The sequence below is a fragment of the Physeter macrocephalus genome, chromosome 1 (assembly GCF_002837175.3).
Source record: "Physeter macrocephalus isolate SW-GA chromosome 1, ASM283717v5, whole genome shotgun sequence".
Taxonomy (NCBI): Eukaryota; Metazoa; Chordata; class Mammalia; order Artiodactyla; family Physeteridae; genus Physeter; species Physeter macrocephalus.
This window is the reverse complement of record NC_041214.2, coordinates 26,220,379-26,236,937: the sequence shown is the minus strand read 5'-3', so window position 1 is coordinate 26,236,937 and position 16,559 is coordinate 26,220,379. Positions and strand designations below refer to the sequence as shown.

At 37.3% G+C, this 16,559-nt stretch overlaps 1 protein-coding gene across 7 annotated transcripts in view; it reads right to left on the bottom strand.

Moving 5' to 3' along the window:
- TFDP2 (transcription factor Dp-2) overlaps positions 1-16,559 on the bottom strand; it is a 178,917-nt gene that overhangs the window by 131,525 nt on the left and 30,833 nt on the right. For all 7 annotated transcript variants that reach the window (XM_007126490.4, XM_028489107.2, XM_028489112.2 and 4 more), the window contains one exon: positions 4,718-4,832. In XM_007126490.4, coding sequence (XP_007126552.1) covers positions 4,718-4,732 — 15 coding nt within the window. In that variant the 5' untranslated portion in view covers positions 4,733-4,832. The remainder of the gene's footprint in view (positions 1-4,717; positions 4,833-16,559) is intronic.

Below are 16,559 nucleotides of genomic sequence, written 5' to 3'. Positions count from 1 at the left end.
ATAGAGACTAAGCTAAATAGTAGGCTACAAAAGAGTCTGGTCTCATTTTTATTAAAAAAATATATAATATACATAGATTTTGGTATATATATATATATATATATTTGTATATATACCAGATGTGTTCTTAGGCAGAATTTTCCTGATAATCTCTAGGCTAGTTTCTTTTCTTTATCTGTACTTTCTAATTTTTCTGTAATGAGTATTATGGCTTACATATTGTTAAAAGATTCTTTGACAAGGCAAAAAATTACACCTCAAATTATCTTTCAAATTCTTTATTGTATACTAAGTGAACTTAAGTGAGAACACATCTGCATTTTTGGTCTAGAAGAGTATCACTAGATACTAGATACTACCTGATAACAATTTTATCCCAGATACAATGAATATATTGCCAGCTCTGCAGAACTTCCTTTTGCAAAATGAAACATCCCACACTCCATGCAGTTCTGGTAGGGCTGTTCATCTTAGAGCCTCAAATGTGCTGTGACAAGAGGAGTGGACCCATGACCCACAGTGAAGCAGCAAACCATTTATGGTACCCTACTTCCTTCTCTACTTGTCTAAGCGTGTGGGCCAAGCAGAGTCAACCAAAGCTCCTCCATGGAATTTGAAATATAAATGCTAAAAAAGAAAAGTTCCCTCTCTTCTTCTGAGATAAACATTATGAGGCCAATGTAGGCTATTATGCCACCATACAGAGCCAAGAGATGGAAAAAGGGAGACAGAGCCCTGACGCCTATCATTTCCCTGAACCCAGTTGTATTTGAAGCCTGAGTACTCCAGACTTTTCAGTTATGCCAATCAACACATTCCACTTTTTGCCTTAAGTGATTCTGAATAGGGTTTCTAACACCTGCAACCATAAGAGACCTAGGATGGCATGGCTGAGGCAAAACTAACGTTTCACAAAAAACTGTTCTCATAAGATAAATGCAAAATGAGAAACAGAAACTGAAGATGCAAATATTTGAACATATGTTTAATAATGCTTCCATAAAACCTGGGCAATCTCTTCTATATCTAAGAGTCACTTTTCAGCGGCATGTGACACAATTATCACTCCCCCCTTCCTGAAACAGTCTTCACTTGGCTTCCACATCATCAGGGTAAATGCTCTTTCCTTCCTTTCTGTCCATTCCTTCAGTGTCCTTTGCTGCCTCTCCTCCTCCCCAACTGTTGGAGATTCCCTGCGTTCAGACCTTAGTCCTTATGTATTCTCTAGCCACGCATGAACTATATAATCTCATGGAGTCATACTGCTTTAAAATAATCAATCTAATATGAAATGACTCCAAAATTTTTATATCCAGCCCCAAGCTTTCCCCTGAGCTCCAGAGTCATTATTAATCATTATATTAACTGTCTGGCCAATATCTCCACCTGGATGTTTTCAGGTCCCTCAACTTTAATATATTCAAAACAATTTTTGAGTTTGCCACAAAATCCTGTACTTCCCCAAGGGTTCCTCTTCTCATTAAACTACAAAGGCACTTACCCAGTTTCACAAGCCAAACGCTGAGAAATCTTTAACTTCTTCCCTGTCCCCATATCCTAATTACTCAATAAGTCCTGGTGGCTGTCCCTTCAAATACATCCTAGATTCAACCACTTTTCCCCATCTCTAATATCATTACCGCAGCTCAAGTCACCATACTCTGATGTCTGAACTACTGGGACAAGTACCAAATGAGTTCCCCACTTCTACTATGCCCCTCTTCAGTCTATTCACTCGGCAGCCAGAACAAGCTTTTGAAAATGCTAAGTCAGGACATGAAACCATCCTCAAAACCTCCAATAGCTCCCCACTGACATTTAAAACACACGCTGCTCACCCCAGTGTTTGAGGCTCCCCAGGACCTGACTCCTCCCACTCTCCCCGGCTTAATTACTCTGTTCCGTCTTATCAACTGGTCCTTTGCTGCTCTTTGAACCACCATACTTTCTCCTGCCTCTACCTGGAATGCTCTTTCCCCAGATATTCACATGGCCGGCTCCTTCTTCTTGCACTGAGACTGAAGAGCATTCTTCTGTCTAAACATCATTTCCTTAAAGAGGACTCTTCTGAACACCTCGTTGAAAGAGATCTCCCTCATCGCTGTCGCTTTCTCTCCTCTTACCCTGTTTTATTTTTCTTCATAACAGTTATCGTTACCTGACATTATATATTTACCATCTTCTCTCACTACGCTATAAACCCCAAGAAGGTAGGAGCCCGGAACAGCATCAGACACATCTATTTGTTGGAGAGAGATGGGGAGGGGAGAGATGAGAATGAGTTGTTCATGGCATTGTAAACTGGTATGAGCCTTCAAGTACCTTGACAAACTATATTAAAAGTCACAAAAATGTTCTTATCTATTGCAGAATGGCTAGTGAACTTGATTAGATGTTTAGCCTATTTCAATTCTTTCCCACATGCTTCAGCCCAGTCTGAGGCCTGACCTCTCCATGTCCCCAACTCCAGGGAATCAGAAGAGGGTCAGCTCATGACGTAGCCCTTTCCCCCTAGGTCGCTGTAGCAGAAAGAGAAACTGTTTTCATACTCTTTGATTACTTCCAAATATCCAAAGAAATAATGGGAGAATAGTTACCACTGGTTCAAATGCTTTGTTACTTTAGGGAAACAACTTTTAATATAGCAAACTGTACATATGGCTACGAAGATTTAAGGTACATTTTTAAGCCAAAATATACTTGCTAGTTGAATGTTAACCATCTTGTTGCTCAGGATAACTTTCACATTCTCTTTTTTCTAGAGGAAAGAAAATCAAGAAAACATCCTGGAAGAAAATTCCAAATACACAGACTAAAAATTTGCTTCTTCATTTCCCCAGACAGCACTTAAACGAATATATACAAGAGCCATAGATTAAAGCAGACTACTCTTAATGGATAAAGAAGATGTGGTACATATATACAATGGAATACTACTCAGCCATAAAAAGGAACGAAACTGGGTCATTTGTAGAGATATGGATGGACCTAAAGACTGTCATACAGAGCAAGTCAGAAAGCGAAAAACAAATATCATATATTAACCCATATATGTGGAATCTAGAAAAATGATACAGATGAACCGGTTTGCAGGGCAGAAATAGAGACACAGATGTAGAGAACAAACGTATGGACACCAAGGAGGGAAAGCTGGACCTGGGAGATTGGGATTGACATATATACACTAATATGTATAAAACAGATAACTAATGAGAACCCGCTGTATAGCACAGAGAACTCAACACCACTTCGCTGTACAGTAGAAACTAACACAACACTGTAAAACAAATGTACCCCAATGAAAAAAACTTTTAAAAAGCAGACTACTCCTGATAATTTATGCTAAAAGAATTAATTAGATGATAATGAACCAAAGTCTATATCTGCTTATAGCTACTCATGTGTGTTAAAAGCAAGGTCAATAATGGGAAAATAGAGATAAGTAATCAGGGTGTTTTTTTGGTTTTTGGCTGTTTTTTTGTTTGTTTTTGATGCTCTTCTTTAAATGTATAATGGGTACTATCTGGAACTATCTGTCTGGCTCACAAGATCTTTTTATACAATATAACACTTGCCTCTGGTCACAACTAGCCAAACTACTAGCAGATATCAGGCTGGAGTAGAGCCAGAGGCCCTTCCCAAGGAGTCTGAAATTAGAGCTGACATAGGCAGACAGGATTTGTCAGGCTGCCTGCCCCCATTTCCTTCACCCCTCTCTCTCTCTCTCTCTCTCTCTCTGAATAGGCTGGTACTGTAACAAGTAGATCAAGATGCTGACTGAGAATTAAGGAAGATGATTTGCAGAGAGACAGAGAGTAATGAAGTCAATGCACAGAAACAAATAGAGATGACAAATGGAAACCAAATACTGCTTCGAGTCCTGGTAGATTTCAAGTTTCTGGACCCAGATCTTTCTGAGGACCCACTAAATTTCTACTCTTGAATTCCCTGAGACATCCGGTACCTTTATAATAAACTCCCTTTTTGTTTAAGGTAGCCCAAGCTGGTTTCTGTTACCTGTAATCAAATATTCCATAATATTTGTTTATTCCATAAACATAATCTGGGAACAGTAATTATAATAAATTATTTCCCTATATGTTGTAGTATTTCTTTTCTGGCATAATCCTTCACCATGACTGGAAATAAATCCATTGATACAGGTTGATAATAAGAATGTAACTTGAAAGGAAGTAGATTCAGAAATGAGAGCCTTAAGCAAAAGAAAAACAGAAATAATTTCTCCAAAAAAACTAAGTCTAATGTTCCTTCAGAAATCATCTCATGGAGGACAGCAAGCTTCTTCTGAACAACATCTGACTGTACACATTTCCAAGAGTAAATCCAAAAGAAAAAATGTGAGCCAAAGAAAACAGTGATTTTTCTCAATAATGCCAAGTAAGTCTCCAGCAAGCACCAAAACAAATTTATCACAGCACACAAAACAGGAGCGATGGGGGAGTGGGAAACTTTCCGGAGATAGCAATTTTGCAGCTGTTGAGATGGAGCAACCTGGCAGCGATATGCAATGGTCATGAGAGCACAATATTCAACAGTGTTAAAGTTTACTATCTCATTCTTTGCAGGAACAAAAACAGTGATAAACTAATGCCGGTAAACTGAATTTCATTAATCAGAATGGCAAAGAAAATATGCATACGAAAAAGTACAGCTCATTTTTAAAATACTTAACATTTAAAAATTTACAAATACTTACATTTTTTGCCGTCATGTCAAATTGTATTCAATTTAAAATTCTGTAAAGCCATTAAAAAACAAAAAAACGAAACAAAACAAAAAACTTCGTCTTCAGTATTCTTTAAAAGGACATCCTGTTAAAGGGAAAAAAGGGAAAAATAATGTAATAATAATAATAAGCAACCTTTATGTCATATTTACTATGTGGCATGCATTGTTCTTTAAATTATCTAAATTAACCCTCACAACAACACTGTGAGATATGTACCATTCTAACTGTCATTTTCCAGATAAAAATTGAGATTTAGAGATGTTAAATAATTTGACCAAATCAACTCAGCTAAGAAGTGACAAAGACTGGCCTTTGAAATATTATACCATGCTGTTTTAGATAATCCATTGAAAGCAACACCAGGGCTTCTTGCAGAAACAGCCAATTCCAGCACTGGGCAGGTAATGTGTAAGATAAACCTAGAACATTGTATTGTACCTAAAGTAAGTATAGGCTCGAAAAAATGATGGAGACATATCAAAAGTATACAGGAGCCAGCTTAAAGGGTCTACAACTTAAAGGGACAGCTTAAGCCAGCTTAAAGGGGCAATTAAGCACCTAAGTATATACTGATAGCAACAGACTATAACAGATTCTAAACCCATTAAATAAAATAATAATCCAGGAGTCCATACTGATAGAAACAAATAACGAGGAGGAAGGGAAAGCTCTTCTTTGCAATACAATGCCAACTAATATGTACAAAGAAATGAAGCAGTTAGAAAACTACCAATTTGTAAACACTGTGATATTAATGGATTGGGCAAGAATCACCAAAAGATGCTAAAACTAGCAGATGAAAAGTTGGTGAGCAAAAGGATATTTACATAGTCTTGAAATATTTCCCTACAAAATACCTCTTAATTCAAATTTTACAGTGCAGAAACCTGGCACATACCACTTCATCCAAGGTGATCAAAGCTACCAAATGACAACCAACAATGAGACAAAACCAACATCATGCATCTCCTCAAGTGCACTGCAATGGATACAGTATCACTTCTGAGGTATTTCCCAAAATGTATAATCTAAATCTAATCATGAGGCAGCAAAACTGAGAAATTCAAATTGAGAGACATTCTATGAACTAATGGCCTGAGCTCTTAAAAAAATATTAGTATCATGAAAGACAAAGGAGGCTTAAAGAAACAGTCCAGATTTTAAAAGACTAAAGTCAGATGAAAATTAAATTTAATGCGTGATCCCAGACTGGATTCTGAACCACAAAAAATAATGGCTATGAAGACCAAGGGCAATTGGAGAAATCAAAACATGGTCCACAGGCTAGATAACTGTATTGTTTCATTTCTTGCTTTTGATCAGAGGATTGTGCTCTTTTTCTAAGCAAATGTCCTCATTCTTAGAAAAAATATACCAAAATATTTAGTAGTGAAAGGGTATGATAGGAGCTACTTACTTTCAAATGATGAAAAAAATATATAATCTCTATATATGGAGAAAGTGGGAGTGATAAAGCATATGTGGCAAAATGTTGACAATTGGTGAATCTGGGTGAAGGGTACTCAGGAGGTCGCTGCCCTATTTCTTTTATTTTATTTATGCAACTTTTATTTTAAAATTATTTCAAAATTAAAACTTTTATAAGACATTCAAGGGGAAGGATAAAATAAAATTTCACTTCAAAAAGACCATAAATAATAGGGGCTTAAAGAAATGGAGGCTCCATATGTCTGCCTTCTATGCTAGAATTTGAATCTACAAGTCAAACTGTTGGGGGTTGGGGGGGTGGGGAGATGTTTTCACTTTTCAGTAAAACAATGTAATTTTTCAATGATAAAGAAAACATATATTTAAAAACCCAAGCAAGACCTGAACTACGACTGTGATTTTTGCTTTCCCACTGTAGCTGAAGATTTGTTCACGTCTGTCACGACCTAATATGAAAATCAAGTTCCTACACTGGAACTGCTTCACATTTATCAGTTATTTGTTATGTCCTCTTCAGTGTTACAAATATGACGTAAATAATAAAGCACAAGTTCCTGACATCCCATTCACCAAACTACCTGACATATTCAAACTAAGGAATTTAAGGCTAAAATGTAAGTATTGCATTTTGAAGATTAATATTTTAAGCAAGTTTGATTTAATATATCTACATAAAACTCTGTAGCTAACAGATATGAAACATCTCTTTAAGCACAGACTTACAAAATTTGTCCACATACAAAATCACCAACGGAGTAGCAACAAATTTCAGAGAAAATATTATAGATTATGGTCTCTGACCACAATGAAATTAAATTAGAGGAGTCATTTTTTTCTAAAGTTGTATATTTAGAAAATAAAACTATAGCATTGCTCAAACAATCCATGAATTAGAGAAGGAAATTTAAAATGTTCAGAACTGAATGACAATGAAAACAATAATAAAAAACAGTAAAGTGCAGCTGAAATAGTACTTAGAAGTAAATTTACATTTCTCTTCATTTATTAAATAATCAACTTAAAAGCTTTTTAAAAAGATCAGTGGGAACTCAAAGAAAGAAGAAAAGAAACAAAAGAGTAAGAATTAATGAAATAGGGGGCTTCCCTGATGGTGCAGTGGTTAAGAATCTGCCTGCCAATGCAGGGGACACGGGTTTGATTCCTGGTCTGGGAAGATCCCACATGCCGAGAAGCAGCTAAGCCCGTGAGCCACAACTACTGAAGCCCACGCGCCTAGAGCCCATGCTCCGCAACAAGAGAAGCCACCTCAACGAGAAGCCCGCGCACCACAAAGAAGAATAGCCACCGCTCACTCACCGCAACTAGAGAAAGCCCGCACACAGCAACAAAGACCCAACGCAGCCATAAATAAATTAATTTTTAAAAAAAGAATTAATGAAATAGGAAAAAAAAATCAAAATAACAACTGGTTCTAAGTGTCCTGCTTGAAGTAGACATATAATAAGCAGCAGTGCAGCAGAGTGAAAAGAGCATGATTTTTTTCTTTTTAACTTAGGCTCAGTCTGAGCTCTGACACTTACTAGCTGTGTGACCTTGAACAAGTGACTTAACCTCTTTGAGCTTCAGTGTCCTCATTTGAAAAATAGGTATACAGAGTTTTTCAGGGTTATATTAGTGAAACAGGAGGGAAGGGGGCAGGGCACAACCTTCGAAAGAATGACATAGCCCTTGAGGTTATGACATAAAACAGGTTAGAACCAATTAGGTCCAAGAGGGCAGAAGATTCGACTTCCAGGAGACCTTGAGCCTCATTACATGCCCATTGTAATACATTAGCATATGCTAAGTGACACACCCACAGGCGCCATGACAGTTCCGAGGCCGACCATAAAAGGCCAAGAAGTGGACAGTGGTGGCCCAATTCCTGGAAATCTCCGTCCCTTCTCCAAGAGTGGGAATAATCCTCCCACTCGTTAGCCTATGAAATTACTCAGCCCATAAAAACTAGCCACTCCATATTTTGGGGCCTCTTGCTTTCTGAGATGGCCCACACTCTGTCTGTGGAGTGTGTTTCCCCAGGGCCATTCTCACCTTTTCAGATGGGCCACATTCTGTTTACGGAATGTGTATCTCTCTAAATAAATCCACTTCTTACCTATCACTTTGCCTCTCACTAAATTCTTTCTGTGAGGAGACATAAGGAACCTGAGCTTCATTACATCCTGAGACCAGATGTGTGATCTCAATTAAAAGACAGTGGGTTCAAGTCCCAATCTGGGTTTTGGCCGGGTCTGAGTCCCAGCTCGTGGGTTCAAGTCCCAGTCTGGATTTCGGCTGGGTTTGAGTCCCAACTTGTGGGTTCAAGTCCCAATCTGGGACTCGAGTCCCATCTGAGTTGTGCTGTTTCATTAGGAGTAAGTTAGATACAGTGTGTCAAAGTGAAAAGCAACAGATCACCCAAGCCAGTGTAACAAATGTCCTCCAATTTATAAATACATAAACACCGAACACTCCAAACAGCCAAAAAATAACAGTTTTAAATATTTTCAGATGGTCTTATGACCTATTGAAATATAGTTCTAACAACAACAACAAAATAAGCTCTTTTCTACCCACAGTACTTGCTAAATTTTAGAAACCTGCTATATCTACCTACGGCAGATCCTGTTGCCAACCCAGTATCGTTTTCCTCTTCTTCCTTAGAAGGTGAAGGTAGTAATATGCCCAACTGAAACTACTACGTTCTGTCTCCCCCTCAGATGGGTCGACCATGACATAATTCTAGCCAGTGAAATATAAGCGGACCATCATTGGGCTGGGCTACTACATTCAGCTAGTAAATGCCGTTTTCCCCCCTCCCCATTTCTTCATTTCCAGAGTATGGTTGTAATGGCTAGTGCTCCTCGTTTCCATGCATCTGCTTCCTTATTATACTCAGTGTTCAGTATGGGATTATATTTCCTAAGGGCCAGGCTGCTGAGTGACACTGTTACTCATGCAAACAAGAAGAAAGTAACAGGGTGTTACTATTTCAACACACTGTAACAGGAGGCAACCAATAAAAATACTTTGTAGCCACATTAATTGAGCTTAATAAGACCAAACATAATTTTGTTTAGTATTCCCTTTGCATCTTCTCACCAAAGAGAAGCATAAACTGCAACCTCTCAATGTTACCTAAATGATAAAAGTTTGAAATAGAGCCAAAGTACATGAATATCTTGAGCACATTTACATTAATATCTCTGTGCCTCAATCTCTTCATCTACAAAATAGTATTAGTACATCTACTTAATTAAATGAGTCAAGACATGGAAAATAATTAGGACACTGCCTAGCAAAAGGTAATCAATGTTAAAGAAAAAAGTGGTTCACTGACTCAAGACAAATTAAGGTTTCTTCCTCCAAAATAAATAATACTTAATTCACATATAGTTGAAGTGATAAATACCACATTTAAATGTGGTAAAATGTTACTAAAACATTTAAATGTGGTAAAATGCTATTACATTTCCATCCAAGTTTAAAATGCTATTACATTTAAATCCAAGTTTAAAGCAGAAAAAACAAGTGTTTAACTGTGGTTAAGAAAAACTCATCTAAAATTAACAAGAGTCAGCAATAACTTCATTCATTAATTTATCTATCTATCCAACATTTACTGAATACCCACTATGGGCAAAACACGAATCCAGGTACTGGAGACCTCCTAGTGGATGACAGAAACAGGAAGCATAAACCTTCAAGTGTAATTTAAATGATATAAAATTACATTAAGATAAATGTTATAAAAAGAAATGGGATTGCAACAGACATCTTCATTCAATTAAAAATGAAGAAGTATGCTGTACTGGCTTTGAGTGATAGCCTATAGCCTTTTAATTAAAAATATACATTTCTAAGTATTTTTAAAGCTTTTATCTTTTTTTTACATTGTCTTCAATCTAAAATCATTTGCAGTATATGACTTAAACCAAGGGCCTAGAAAGTAAATAAATGCAGCACTGAATGTTTCAAGAAACTGCCATCTTTGGCAGTACTGGTGATTCTCAAAGATAAACCAGTCATGTGCACTGATGCCTTATGTTTCATCCAGACTCAACAATTGTACTCTTCTTCCTGTCACCATGCTCTGCTGTTGGTTAAAAAAATAAGTCAGATTTCTTCTTCCAGCTTCATGAACACATTATGTCAAGCTCAAAAAGTCAATCTTAGTGACCTCACCATCTGCCATGATCTCTTGTCAGACTCAGACAATTCAACTCCCACAGATGGTCTCAAAATGCAAGCCCCTTTCCTTTCCAATCACAACTTAGCAGCTGTGGGCACAAAGCCTTTTAAATTGGTACAACATTAATCAAAATATAAGGAAGAAAGCAAAAATAATTATGAATACATTTACAGAACTAACATCACTTGAATCGGGGTTTGTAGACTTTCTCACACTGCTGAAAAAGATGTTACTAAAAATTAAATTTCAGCAAAGCCAGCATATTTCAATGGAAGGCAACAGTAATTTTAAATACATGCTCACGTTCCAAAGTTTGGAAAATATACACAACACTAAAACAGATAACAAATAGCAGCCATAATCCCACCTCTGAAAGGCAACTACCATAAATTTTTGACATAACTTTTTCAGTATTCTCTTTCTGCACTCTAAGTTTTGATAAATGGTATTATAAGATATTTTCATAAAAAGTGACAGTATATAACTTTTTCTTAGGTGATGAGCATATCTAAGTGCTTCACCTATATAATCTCATTCAATTCATATCACAACTCTATCAGGTAAATGTTATTACTGTTCGCATCTTACAAATGACAAAACTGAGCTTTAGAGAGTTGAAGTAATTTGCCCAGTTAATCAACTGTGTAAATGACAATGCCAGAATATGAAGCCAGGATCTTAGACCAGCAGACATGTTCTTAACTACTATGCTAATTTGTAAAATATATTTGCCTTGAGATACAATAAATATATCCTCAAAATAAAACAAAATACATGATTACTATTACAATAAATCCATATATAAAAGGATAACTTATTATACCAAAAGAATTATTTTCATATAGTACAAATCATATATCATTGGGTCAGCTTTTTCCCCTTTCTAAAGGTTCTTTATTTAAATTTCAGTATTAAATTTACATTTATTTTTCTCGGTAGGTAGTAAACTTCCACATTTTTTACAGCTATATAGAATTCCTTTACATTGTTACACCATAACTTATGTCACTAGTCCCCTACAGAGGGACATTTAGATTTCCCACATTTCTACACTGGTGACAGTAATCACATTTTAGTGACTCGATCCTCAATGTTTGATCTGCTCTCTGACCACCTTGCCAGCTCTGTGTTGAACCACTTTCCCATATCCTTCTCTCATCTAGGTCCACTGGCCTTCCCGTCCGTTCTTCAAAGACAGGCTCCTCCTGCCTCAGGGCCTCTGCGCATGCTGTTCTCTCTGCCTGGAACTTTGCCCAGCAGTTAACGCTCCTTCCTTCAGATCTTTTCTCAAATGTCACTTTCTCAAGGAAAACTGTCCTTCTCCCACTACCCAGACTAGGTCAGGAGTCTCCAGTTAATGCTCTCCTACCTTCTCCTTTCATAGTACACATGTGGTTGTCATTATCTATTTATTTGTGTGATTATCAGATTGTGGCCCATCTCTACAACTAAAGAGTAAATCCCAGGAGGGCAGGGACCCTATCTATTTTGTTTGTTTGTTTTTGGCCGCATCTCACGCCTTGCAGGATCTTAGCTCCCTGACCTGGGACAGAACCCAGGCCCTCGGGGTGAAAGCACAGAGTCCTAACCACTGGACTCCAGGGAATTCCCAACCCTATCCGTTTTGTTCACTTGTTATATACCCAGTGTCTGGCACATGGCTGGAACTCAAGAAATATTTGTTTTTAGTTTGATTTTTAAGAAATATTCATTAAATTTATTATGTACTCAATATTTTATTTATTTTCATGCTTTGATAATATATGATAATCTCATTTAATATGACTTGGTAGCAGAAAATGAGAAAACATATAAACATTGAACACATTCACACATCCGAAATGCCACTAAGCTACATAGCAGAATGTTGTGTGTCACTTTCCTGTCATGAACAAAAAGTGTTTTGGAGCCAGCATTATATCTGTGTTCATTAATTTCAAAAAATGTTATTATGGGAAAAATTTTATAATAGGGTATATTTAATTTCACTGATGTTTAAGGTGAAAAGAACAGTAGGCAAAAGTTAACTTTTCTCTTTTTTTTGGCTGCGCCGGCTCTTAGTTGAGGCACACGGGATCTTTGTTGTGGCACCTGGGTCTTTAATTGCAGCATGTGGACTTCTCAGTTGCTCCATGCAGACTTCTTAGTTGCGGCACGCACTCTTAGTTGAGGCATGTGGACTTCTTAGTTGCGGCACGCACTCTTAGTTGAGGCATGCGGACTTCTTAGTTGCAACATGAGAACTCTTTGTTGTGGCATGCATGCAGGATCTAATTCCCTGACCAGCGATTGAAGCCGGGCCCCCTGCACTGGGAGCGCAGAGTCTTACCCACTGGACCACCAGGGAAGTCCCTAGAGTTAAAATTTACAAGCTGCCCTTCTAAGAAACCATCAACATCTTACACTTAAAAGGATAATTGCTTTTATGTTCATTGCTCACCTTTTTTAATTGAAAAAAAATGTGTCCAGGTTTACATAAGCTTTCACCCAGGATGCTTACACAATGATAAAAACTGGTTAATACTACAAGCAATCAGTAACAACTTTTAACAGAGTCTTCTACATATGTGCAGGGAAATTACGAATAATGTTGTCTGAGCACTACTCATTGGTTTACTTATTCAGTAAATACTGATTGACTGCCTGCTGATTGTCAAACAGCAGGCTGAGCATTAAAGATACTTCGAGAAACAATGACTCGGTCCCTGCTTTCATGAAGCCTACATTTTAACTCCGAGGGTAGGCATTCAACAATGTTTCCCAATTAACTATGTAATTACAATTACTGTAAGTGCTACTACAGAGGCAAAAAAAAAGATGAAAAGGAAGCACGTACAGTAAGGGTCTGGAACTCTGGTGGTTTTAAAGGAGATTTCTCTGAGGAAGTGAAGTTTGAGCTGAGCTCAACAGACAAACAGAGTAAACCACTGGCAAAGAGAGAGGGGGACCTCACAGCCAGAGGGTGCAAACATCACAGGGGAATGCTCAGAGGAAGAAAAACATATGGCAAGTTCCAGTAGCTGAAGGAAGATCTAAGTACCTGAAAACAAAGGGCAAGACAAGGAAAGACTGAGAGATAAGGCTGGAGGCCCAATCATGCAGGACATTACTTTTTTCTTTTCTTTTTAATTAAATTAGTGGGAAGCCTTGGAAAGATTTTAAGAGCCGAACATCTGAACCAGAGATACTAAATTACATTCACCAAAGATTAAGTACAAATTACGTGCATTCTAATTCTTTAAAAACTGGTAATATCACCTATAATATTCTGTAATTCTTTGGTTACTGAAATATTCACTCACTTCTTGACTATACCAGGTAAGTGTATATTCATCATCTACAATTCATTTATCTAACAAACACCTTATCCTATTAGAACAAAACTCAAAGCTCAGAAATAAGCCAAAAAAAAAAAAAAAGTCCCCAGCTCTCAAATTAGCTTTCATAAAACCTATGCACTTGTCAGTAGCTCAAGTACGTAGGTCTTTCTTCACTTGATTGATTTTATTTAACATAAAATTCTCGGTAAATTTGCTTATCTTTATTTTCAGGCTTCAAGCCAATTATGCTCAGTAGAAAGGATGTGCATAACAGGGAGCAAACGGGTTAGGCACTGCTACAGATGAGTACATTGACAAAGTAATTGACAACTGGCAGCTTAATACTAAGGAAAACTAGACATATTATTATATTTTACAAAGTAAATTCACTGAAACAGAATTTCCCCTGGGGGGTTCCCTGGTGGTCCAGTGGTTAGGACTCTGCACTTTCACTGCCGTGGCCCGGGTTCAATCCCTAGTTGGAGAACTAAGATCCCACAAACCACGTGGCACGACAGGAAAAAAAAAAAAACATTCCTCCCTCATTCCCTGGCAAAACTGCAATTAATGACATGGTCTTATACAAGCTTTCACAATGAAACCTAAGGAATACTATTGTTTAAAACATTTTCATAGATCATAATATTTATTATTTGTTCTTAATTACAGAAAACAAAAGTTAAGAGAGAAAACTTACTTCTGCCCTGACCAAACAAGCAACATCAGAAGAAATTACCCAAATTTAGAAAAAAATCACATTTCAAGATCCTGCCAAGAACCTAACAGAAAGGTTCTTTTATCAAGTGGTACAAGCCAAATTTTAAACCATTAATCAATTTATGCACAATGCATGGATTAGATCACCTGTTGTCCATATGCTCTTTAGCAAAGTCTTGTTTCCAGATAAATGTAGCTCTAGATAAGTAATACAAATGTTAAGATTTATCCCTACTTGATACATCACAACAGACTAGATGAGTTTTTAAAACATCATTTGGGTATTAATATAATTTACAGACAAAGTATTGTACAAAAAACTATGCAAGTGTAAAATGTTCAATTCACCTAAGGGTCCAAGAAGAAAAGAAAAATGGAGGCAATCAAAAGGAAGCAACTGATTATATAAAATAGGTAAGTAATGAGAACCTACTGTACAGCACAGGGAACTCTACTCAATGCTCTGTAGTGACCTAAATAGGAAGGAAATCTAAAAGACTGGGCATACGTATATGTATAACTGATTCACTTTGCTGTACAGTAAAAACTAACACAACATTGTAAAGCAACTATACTCCAATAAAATTAATTTTTTAAAAAGCTAAAAAAAAAAAGGAAGCAATCAGTGAAGAAAACAGCACAGTTTCTAATCCTCATTTTTTTTTTTTTTTTTTTGTGGTATGCGGGCCTCCCTCTGTTGTGGCCTCTCCCGTTGTGGAGCACAGGCTCCGGACGCGCAGGCTCAGCGTCCATGGCTCACGGGCCCAGCCGCTCCGTGGCATGTGGGATCCTCCCAGACCGGGGCGCGAACCCGGTTCCCCTGCATCGGCAGGCGGACGCGCCACCACTGCGCCACCAGGGAAGCCCCTCTAATCCTCATTTAAAAGCAGCACTGTTCTTATATACATACTTCATCTATATCCAAATGGAAATGAAACAATTTTATATCCAGCATCATCACTAGAGCTACTTACTATATACCTACCCAAAATAACCTACAGAATAGTTATCACCTCCATTTTACAGGAGGGAAAACTGAGTCAGCTTAAATAACTTGCACAAGGTCATATACAACCAAAATTTGCAATAAAGTTACTACATACATGTTCCATGATATCATAAAAAGATGAGTTCCAAGCAGTTTTAATTTTAAAGTAATTTAAGATCTTAAAAACATTTAAGAAAGTTTGTACTGTATACAAATGTTGAAGAATATAAACTATTATATAGTTTAAAATGATCTAAAGTCAACTTCTGTATACGTCAATAAAAGTTAATTAAAAAAAACTAACACAACATTGTGAATCAACTCTACTCCAATAAAAATTAATAAAAATTTAATTAATTAATTAATTAAAAGCGACTTCTAGAAAAATGGCAGAGTGTGAACATTTGTCTTGGGACTTCCCTGGAGGTCCAGCGGTTAAGACTCCACGCTCCCAATGCAGGGGGCCCAGCTTCAATCCCTGGTCAGGGAACTAGATCTCGCACGCCACAACTAAGAGCCTACATCCCACAACTAAAGAGCCTGCATGCGACAACAAAGATCCCGCATGCCACCACTAAGACCCAGCACAACTAAATAAATAAATAAATATATTTTTTTAGAAAAGGAACATTTGTCTTATTTATATGAGCCCTCTATCCACTTAGAGCTATCACATAACATATTTTTAATTTGATTTATTTAACACTGGTTTAAAAATCAATTAATTTTTTAAAAGAAGATAGCCAGAAAGTACAAAAAGGTGTACAGCAAAATATTATTCTCCTGATGTTGTTGACCCATCTGCCTATTTTCCATCTGCTCCATTTATACCCCTGCATGGGCAGTCAAGTACTTTGTTTCTACTGTATCTGCCCCAGATTTCTTTTAAGCACATACAAGTAATACGAAACACTCTAGTTTTCCCATTTTTAAAAAAGCTGAGTATTTAGTAGTATATCTTGCTTTTTTACACTTAACAATATAGCACTGAGATCTTGTCAAATCGGTACAAAGAGAATATCTTGGGCTTCCCTGGTGGCACAGTGGTTGAGAGTACGCCTGCCGATGCAGGGGACACGGGTTCGTGCCCCGGTCCGGGAGGATCCCACGTGCCGCGGAGCGGCTGGGCCCGTGAGCCATGGC